The sequence below is a fragment of the Buceros rhinoceros genome, unplaced genomic scaffold, assembly GCF_000710305.1.
Source record: "Buceros rhinoceros silvestris isolate BGI_N320 unplaced genomic scaffold, ASM71030v1 scaffold18562, whole genome shotgun sequence".
In the NCBI taxonomy this organism is placed as follows: domain Eukaryota; kingdom Metazoa; phylum Chordata; class Aves; order Bucerotiformes; family Bucerotidae; genus Buceros; species Buceros rhinoceros.
In genome coordinates this window covers 61509-71045 of record NW_010397366.1, presented here as the reverse complement: position 1 = coordinate 71045, position 9537 = coordinate 61509, and the positions used below count along the sequence as shown (strand labels likewise).

The 9537-nt window shown below is 46.9% G+C and overlaps 1 protein-coding gene across 1 annotated transcript; it reads left to right on the top strand.

The window, feature by feature from the left end:
• Window positions 1-1834: 1834 nt before the first annotated feature.
• Window positions 1835-9000, top strand: SLMO1 (slowmo homolog 1 (Drosophila); the record flags this gene model as incomplete). Its single annotated transcript, XM_010146233.1, has 5 exons — window positions 1835-2003; window positions 2385-2474; window positions 3291-3361; window positions 3460-3562; window positions 8887-9000. Coding segments are annotated over 5 exons (547 nt in total), but the record flags the coding sequence as incomplete, so codon positions are not given.
• Between the last annotated feature and the right edge of the window lie 537 nt (window positions 9001-9537).

The following is a 9537-nucleotide window of genomic DNA, read 5'->3' as shown; positions in this document are numbered from 1 at the left end:
GGAATAACTTTAACCCTATTAAAAAAAAATCTCAAACGAATGATGTACTTGATGAGCTATTCCAAGAGGTGTGGACAGAGCGACTGTATCTTACCCTGCCCGTCATGTACCCTTCAGAGATGCCCAGCAGAGAGCCATTAAGGGACAGCTGAGTGAGGTCTCCTCCTGCCAGTCCTTTTCTGCATTTTGAACTTGGTTCTGATCACCTTCCATTTCTGTGTAAAGAGGGAACAACAGGCTAGGAGGTTGCAGCGAGGTGGGGGGCGGCCTTTTCTCCCCAGGAACAAGTGACAGGACAGGAGGAAACAGCCTCAAGTTGCGCCAGGGGAGGTTGAGGTTGGCCCTGAGGAACAATTTCTTCCCCGTTGGGGTTGTGCAGGCGTGTCCCAGGCTGCCCAGGGCAGTGGTGGAGTCCCCATCCCTGGAGGGGTTTCCCAGCCCTTGTGTCGAGGTGGTGCTGAGGGACAGGGGTCAGTGGGGACCTGGCAGTGCTGGCGGAACGGTTGGACTCGGTGAGCTTAAAGGTCTCTTCCAGCCGAAACCATTCTGTGATTCTAACAGGTACGTAACACACTGTGCCAGGGAGCTGACGTGGAGGACACGGCTATTAAAATGCCACTGATAACTCAAGTGCTAAAGGTCTCTTAAGAATCTCAAAACCTGAAGAGCACTGGGGGTGATAACTCTTAAAATATTTACAAAAGATCGCAGCCGTGCAGTTTGAAGTGCCTTTAACTCATTAACACAACTGAATTTGTTACAGTGTCGTTAGTCTGGTACTAGTAACCTGCAGCTCCTCATGTGAAACGACGGGCAGAGGCTAGTAAAGGCTGCTTGGGTACGGCGTAACTTCTGAGGGTGAGATGAATACCTGTCACCTGGGAAACTCACACAAAACTGAGTTTCATTTATCCTCAACGAGATGTGTGTGGGAACAGATTGCATCTGAGGGTGTCATGTGTGAGTGGGTTAATAAAATACTGTTGTGCCTCACCAGACCTCTGACTCTTAAAATCCCTCAAGGACACTTAACAGCAATTTGACCTTTTCAGTGTGTGTAGCTCTGCTGCTTGTGATGTACAGCACCGAAGGTAACAAGGAACGCTCCTCCAGCTCGCCGTCTGATGAAGGAATCGAGGGCTCTATTTTTCAGTTATCATAAAACCAGTTCTGTGTTGGGAAGAGTATCCCTAGATCTGGTAATTCATGCTACCAAGCTGCTGGAAGCAGTAGTACAGGTGCAGGCTTAAGGCAGCGAGCTATCTGCCCTCTGAAAATCTGTGTCTTTAACTGGAACTTCCTGCTCTTTTTTTAGTGGAATTGCATTTCACTTTGCTCTTTTGCTATAGGCAGAAACACAGGCTTTGATTTACTTGGCACGCTTAGAGTTCAGAAGAGTTTGTACTGGGGGGGACTTCTGGAGGTCATCTAATCCAGCCCCGGTCTCCAAGCAGGGCTAACTGAACTGTTGGGTCAGGTTGCGTTTCCAGTGGATCAAGATCTGAGAACCTCCGTGGACACCTACCCTGTCATTACGGTTCTTTTACACAGCTGACTGGAACGTCACTTGGAGCAATTCGTGCCTCTTGCCCCTCGCCCTTGTTTCTTGTGTCAGCTTTGGGTTAATAATTCCTCTTGTCGCTCTGGAGAAAGGATTTTTTTTCCTGATTGTGTATCAATACTTTCTTTCTGCCTTCCCAAGCATTGCTGAATTCTGAAGGGACTTTTGGGAGCTGTGGGGTCGTACAGCAACACGTATCACATCCCCGATTTAGCGTTGTTTGAACACTCGCCCTTAAACACAAAAGTGATGAATGTCATCTCCTTTCCACAGCCACCCCTGGGATACAGTGATCAAAGCTGCGATGAGGAAGTACCCCAACCCAATGAACCCGTCCGTGGTGGGAGTCGACGTCCTCGACAGAAGCCTCGATAACCAGGGGAGGCTGCACAGCCACCGCCTGCTCAGCACGGAGTGGGGGCTGCCCAGCATCGTCAAAGCGGTAACCTCCACAGTCTTACTGCCTCGTTACCTTCGAGTGTGCTGCCTCTCGGCGTCGTCACCTGAACTGGAGCTGAACTGGAAGTAAAAGCTCCGTTCATAGGCAACGTCATCCACAAAGGCCACGGGAGCGGTGATCGGCGTACCTGGCAGCCCGAGTACGCCGTCGGCCCCAGTACACCCACAGCGTGCGTCTGTGTCCTGCCCGGTGACTGGCACACCCTGCCAGGGTGTGTCTCGCCCTGATCACAGTCTTCTGGCATCCGTGAATGACGCTGTATTTATTTGGGGTCACTGAGAACTGGGCATTTGGGCGTTCCAGCATTTGGTTTCTTTTTTTTTAATTTTGGTGCTTAACTTTTTTTTATTTCTTCACTTTCAGATCTTGGGAACAAACAGAACTCTGACTTACATTGAGGAACATTCTGTGGTAGATCCAGTGGAAAAAAAGATGGAGCTTTGCTCAACTAATGTGAGTGGTAGCTTAAGAAATTTCTGGTAATTAGTTGTGAAGATTAGATGGTTTGTTTTTAACATTTATATTAGAAATGCGTTGGCATCTTTCACCAGGAGGCGGCAATCTCCCCATCTTAGTTGGCTCTTTGTTTTGTTCTTCTTCCCACAGATAGGGAGATTTAAATACCTTGGGATCAAGGTATTTAATGTAATTTAATTTAATGTTTTGAATGTAAGATCATTTCTCAGAATGCATGTAGAATAGTTTGGCTTTTAGGTGAATATCTTGTTCTACATTTCGCTGCCATTTATCCCAGAAGTTTTAATTTGAAAGGCCTTTTCTCACAAAATGAAGTGTCATGCTCTGTTTTCGTATCCTGGGAGCTTGTAACTATCAGGTTTAAAGCAGAGTTGTCTCTAGGAGAGCCTTGTCTCTGTCCGAGAGGCATGGTCTTTCCCGAGTATGAATTTCCTACATTTTCCTAATTAATTACACTCCAAATAGCACGGTGGTGGTTCCTGGTCTTCAGAAGCCTCTCTGAATTGTGTGCCATAAATTGGATAAAACTCCACATTCGGAGACAACGACTGGGAAGCTGTGCGTGCCTCACCCTGTGGATAGGAACGTAGATGGATTTCACTAGACTGAGGGCAGGAGAAGGAGCATCACCCTTCATAGGTCTTTGTACTGACTGTTTCTGGGGTTTATAGTCTGTGGCCGCTGCCTTGTCCCTGATATGAAACTGAGTGCTCTGCTGCTGAGGAGTGCTCTTGGTAACAGAAGGGTGAAAGCTAGGAAGTGAGGATTTCAGCTCTTTTTCTTCTTTTTAAGATTACTCTCACAAACTTGGTGTCTGTTGATGAGAGACTGGTTTACACACCTCATCCTGAAAACCCTGAACAGTAAGTCAGGATATTTACGTGTTTCTTTGTCCATAGGACAAAGGCTTTATGTTAGTCCAGTTCAGTTTAGGTACTAACTTTTCTTTCTTCTCTGACAGAACTGTGCTAACTCAAGAAGCAATTATTACTGTTAAGGGCATTAGCTTGAGCAGTTATTTGGAAAGCTTAATGGCAAACACAATATCTTCTAACGCCAGAAAGGTACGTCTTTACCTTGTTTTCTCCCTCTGCTTTTTGTTGATATCATAATTGTCAATCCTGCGTGCTGAATACTGTAGTTAATATCTCTAAACTTTGTGCACCGTTTCAACCGATATGTTTTTTGTAGCACCTTATCAATTAGAATATAGTTTCCAAAAACGTGGAAAGGTTTCACTACCAAATATTTGGTTTTCAACTAGAACTGCACATCAGAGCAAACAAACCTCTGTGTGTGTTACAGTTACACATAGTATTAGCTGGGGTTTGGTTTTCTATTCTTTCAAAGCTCCTTAAACACTAACCTCCTGTTTCCAGGAGTTAGTGCTAGTAGTGACTATAACTTCCCTTCCAGCCTTTATAATCTGGATTGAGCAGTTAATGGCAGCATATTTTCCGCAGTGCTTTGTCAGTCGTTCCAGTTCCTGTCCGTTACTGAACTGTCTCCTTCCCTTGGGCTGAAAGTAAGGTAGTGTGAGCAGAGGCACATTCTTTGAAGAGGTGAAGCCGTGCTGGCTTTTGTAGGTAACGCTACACCGACTCCTCTGTCTTGTGCTTGCTTTTTTTACCTGGCTGGCAGCCGTGGAGCTGTGCTTCAGCACAGGCGTTGCTACAGAAGTGCTTATTCTCGGGCACTTTCTCCTGTCCTCCTCCAGGGAAGGTGGGAAAGAAATGGGGTTGCTAGAGAAGCATCGGCATTGCTGCCTAACAGCAGCAAGAGTGCACCTGAAATCTGTGCTCTGCGTTCCTGGAGAGGTTCAGCGCAGTGGGAATCTGGCCCAGGGAACTCGTGCTATGCCAGGGGGCCCGTGCTTTGGGCAGCCCTCTGTCCTTGTGAGAGATGTTCCTTGACCGAGGCAGTGTAAACCAACTTGATAGGAGGTGTTGACCAGCTAGATCGGAGAGAAGGAAGCCTCCTTTTCCTCTTTGTGTGTGCTTCTCCAAAAATGAGAAGAGAACGAACGGGTGAAAATCAGGGGATGGGGAAGGAGTGATGAGTGATTTCTACACACTGAAGGGTAGCTCGAACTAGCTGAGTGCTGTCTGTGTTTGTTTGAAAGTCATAAATGGAACGTATTTCAGATAAATTACAATTCTATTCATTTACAAGTCTGTGTGGGGCATATATTCTTGAAAGAGAAGTCCAGCCCCTGGGCCACAGCCAGACTTCAGGCTGACTCGGAGGTAGCAAAGCACCAGCTAGCTGAAGTGGCCGGACCAACCCGTCACCCTTCAGAGCGGGCTGAATTCCTCATCCCGTCACGTTCACATGTCTCTGCTGAGCTCCGAGAGAGTGGCAGCATTTCTTGGTACCTCTTCAGGTGCTGCCTGCGTGAAAGCTCAATTTCTTTTAAAGGTTGTTCTTCTGTTCTGCCATTTTCAAGGAACACACTGACTCACAAGCTTCCTGCAAACCTAAACCACCTTCTTGTCCTGTGTGTTGTGTCATTAGAGATGTTGAACTTGGCAGGAATTTGTACTTGCTGTTACCAGCCCTTTGCGCCCAGTAACCCACTCGGCTCCTCTCGCATGCCACGCTGTGCCTCTGTGTTCTCAGCACCCCTCTTAAATGCTGAAAAATGTTTTGTTGTTCTGAAGACAGAGGAAGTAAGTATTGAGATTTCGCTCCTGACGCAGAAGCGGCAGATGATGCATGACTTCTTTTTTTTCATGATGACAGAAAAAATCATTTGCCATGTTTTGAAAAATCTTTTCTGTGTTACTCTAGGGGTGGGATGCTATTGAGTGGATAATTCAAAATTCTGAGAGCGCCCTAAGCTAGCGGTTCTCCACACCTACAGTTTGTACTAACTAGTGGTAATGCCGGACTTCTTCTTCTTGGTACAGCATTTCAGCTTTCTAGCAAATGTGTGCATGGATTGTTGTCACGTGAATTTCATGAGTTAACCTGCATGCCTGTTTTATGTGCATTGACCCAGGAATGGCAGACACGTTCATTATGCTGTAGTTACAAAGTAGAGTAGGTCAGATCTAGACTGGATCAATTCACCGTCCCTACGCCACTGGACAACCAACTCGCTGGAGTTGTGTCTTGTGCCACACAGTATTGCTGGTGAGTTGAAGGTGGAATGGTGACTGTAGGTCATGACTGTAGGCATGAGTCCCTCCGCCAAGTGTTCGATCAGGTCCTCGTTTCTGGGATTTCTGTCAAACTAGCACCTGAAGAAATTAAGAAATTGGTTAAAGACTGGAATTGGCGTTACCCAAATGAAATAGAACTGTGCTCTTAGATGTAAAATCGATTTCTGAAACAGATTGTCTAACAGGGGTAACCTTTCGCATGGTGACGAGCTATTTGCTTTGCTTACGCCTGAGGAATATTGTTGCCCTTCTGCAAACTTCTGTGGAAATCTGTGCGGATCTTGAGGCTGTCAGAATGCCAGGCTGTTGGTGCTTTTCATTGGTCTTACCCTCACTTTGGTAGTGACGTGTCCCTTCAGCGATGTGACTGTGAAAAAATCTGACTTCAGGGTTGAGAGAACTGAGTGTACTTGTCCCTGGGGCACCTCTGCGCAGACTGGTCTCCTTCCCCTAGGCGGTGTAGCTGGTCTCTGTCATTCCTGTATTGGCTTATGCTTCAACTAATAAGATTCCTCAAAAATAGAAAAAATCTGTTCTGCTGCCTCTCCTGCGGGAGACCGTAAGGCTTTTTTACACCGCTTACTCACAGATCAGCGTACGCCATCAGCGTTTGCTTTTACATTTTCATTCCACTAAGCTTTTATGGCTGCTTTTTCTGGAAAACACCAGCTACAGAGGCTCAGCATTTATCAGTCTACCAATAAATCTTCATCCGCAGCATTCGGTCTGCCAGACGCATCCTCCTGCTAACGCGGCCGATAAAGCCTGCTGTACCGTGCATGCTTCGCTTGCTTAATGATGTGTTACAGAATTTGGTTTACCCTACGAAAACTTCACGCATCAGTCCTCTGTCAGATCTTTTGTTTGGTAACTGGGTAGCTCGACAGTACTTGGAGGCTTTGGCATCTCAAGATTTAATTTCCTGCAGAGAATACTCCTGAAATCTCCCTTGGCAAGATGACGGGTTACTCTCAGCTGCAGAATACAGCACAGAGCGAGTGCAGGGGGGGAAACGCACAGACCTCCGTAGTCTCAAAAGCTGAGGGAAATACCTTGGTGCTGCAGTTCAATGTCACAGATTTTTTTTTTCTATTTTATTTTATCCTGTCAACAAATACATCAACTAAAACGCTACGACTTGGTAGTTTCATAGTCAGGGCCTGCAGAGAATCTCAGTGTTTTTCTACTGAGCATTTTCTGCATCAGAGGTGTTTGACTTCCTGACAAGTCTTTGTGCCGTTGTTGCCTTACTCCATTCTCTAAGAGAGGACACTCTAACCTGACTTTCAAATACCCGAATACGTGCTTGCTGAAAGATGATTCCCCCTCTCTCCCCCCGCTGCGTCCCTTACGGAGCGCTCCACAGCCACGTACAACGTGCGGCTGTGCACCCTGCTCCGGGCCGGCTGCTTTTCTCCCGCCTTGCGGGTGACCCCAGGTCTCGCACAGGACGAAGGGCGGGTGGAAGCTGCCACCGGCTGAAGCGTGGTCGATGCGGTGCTCACGTGGAAGGAACTCAGAAGTTAAATCGTGTTCTTTTATGGGCTTTTTTTTTTTGCAACCCGTACTTCAACTGGACAGTTGAAATCACGTGTTCTTAATTGTTGTTGGTATTTTTTAAAGGCAAATCTTAAGCTAAGTTCAAGCTACTAATTCTTGAGGTGATTTGGGGTGGGGCTGAATCCCCCTTTCTGAGCTCTGGCCAAGGGCTGAAACGTGGATGATTTTTCTTAGGTTAAGGACTGCCTGCCAACACAGAGAGAGCAATTAGGGATCATTCTGTGAGTCCCTGTAACCTAAAACACCTGAAGAGACCCAGAGTCAGCCCTTCACTGAACTTAGTCTTGGGATAAATACGCTCTAATTCGTAGTCAAATTTAATTTCTTTTAAAAGGTTACACTTTGCAGCCTGGAACTGGGCTTTTCATGTTTCTGGTAACGTTTCTAGCCTCCAAAAAAATTCTTCAGGAGTATCTGGGGTTTGTTTTGACCTTTTCAAAAATGTTTTCAAAGCTTTTTATGCAGATTCTTGCTCATGCTTAGTGGTTTATAAAGGACAACAGCAGCTTCTGGACACTTCAAGAGGTTTTTGTTCACTTTACCACCTATAATGCCCGTAACAAAAATAGTACGTGGGGGTTCAGAACAACTCCGTGTGTGTGGAGAGCTGCTCGCCCCCCCTTGCCCTCCATCTCTGCAGAGGGCTGGGACACTGACACCAGCTCTCATGAAGACTTAGACTGTTTGGGCTCAGACCCTTTATCTCCAGAACTCCTCTAGACTTGGCTAGAGCCGCGGGGCTCCCAGTTCCTGCTCTCCACTGTTTGCACTTCTCGTTCTTTATAGGGCAACAGAGGTGAATGTCTCTTGGCTTCTCTTTGGAAAAAGGCCAGGTGTCTTCCTGGTCTGATCCCGACTGCATGTTTTGGCAAAGGCTGTCGTTCCGAGACGGTGGAGCTCTGAAGTCTTGCACTTCTGTTCAGTTAAAGAGCTCCTCTTCATGTCCTTGGCTTCACGGTGCGACTGGCCGCGTGCTCATCTTGTGCTCACTGGGGTGCAGCTGCTGCAGGGTCTTCTTAAGGAAAACGTTGTTGACGTGCTGGTTTTGCCGGATCCCCCAGCTCTTACGAAGGCGTTGGCTGTCAGTGCCTGGCTTCGAGGCACTCCCGTTCTGAGAGCCGAGCGGAGAAAGACCGTACCTTGACAGAAAACGTGCGGGAAAGCTGCCGAGTGTGAACGCGGAACTTGGCGCGAGTCCAACTCGGAACTCTTGTTAGGTATCAAATCAGTTAGCTGCTACTTCAAAGAGCACTTGGAAGACTTCCTTTGTCCTGGATCTTCCCAAAACCTGTCTGTAGAACTTGGTTAATGAATCTGAGAACAGCATCTAGACTTGGCCATAGATTTGCTGACATTCTTTGGGAGGCGGCAGCAGCAAACAGCAAAGCCAGCCACGCTCCTCCGTAGGGATTTTCGCCTGGGCACTCTACTGGGAGCTCGCACCAATATTGCATTTACTTCTTGCTTACGGGCTCAGCAGATGCCTTTGCAGCGCAGCTTCCACAAGAAGATGCTAACAGATTATCAGGATAATCTGGTACCAAACTACACAGGGCGTGAAATCAATTTAAAAAAAATCTCATGTCTGACAGAGGAAAAATGATAAAAACGTGAGCAGCGGTGGTGTGTCTGTCCTGATTCTAAATCCGGTGTTTTCCCGGCAGGGTCGGGACGCCCTGGAGTGGGTGATCAGCAAACTGAACACGGAACTGGAGGAGCTGAAGTCAACGCGCGAGGGCATGAAACCAGCCATGGCAGCTGCGTCAACAGAAGAATAAACCCAAAAGTACCGAGTAACCGACAGAACGGTTGTATTCTGCAGACTGCTTTGTACTGCCTGTTCTGAGGCCGCTCTGCAGAGGTTTTATATCTTTATAAGAATATCGGATCAGCAGAGGAGTGACCTCATCTGTCACCTCCACAGCGGCTCCTGCGGCCCACTGAGGATTAAACTGACCTCCTGCAGATACTGTTTTCATTGAAACGATTTATTTTTAACACTGGAAACAAAATATTCAGCGCATTTAAAACTGCCTAAATGTGCCTTTTATGACACAGAGAGCGTATCTGTATTTACACCGTCTTGGTTTTTCGTACTCAAACTTGAGAGGAATCCATGTGTGGTATTAAGGGTTTTCCATGCAGCCATCTGTTCCCTGAAGGGCTGACAGGTACCAGAGCACTGAATTTTTGGGTCTGGTTTGTAATCCAGTAGTGTCTTATGACCATTTAAAGGGAACTACATGAGTCAGAACGTGGTACTGTAGAATTAGATCTCAAGAGGAGCATCCTGAGAAGGTAAAACTTGTGTGGGA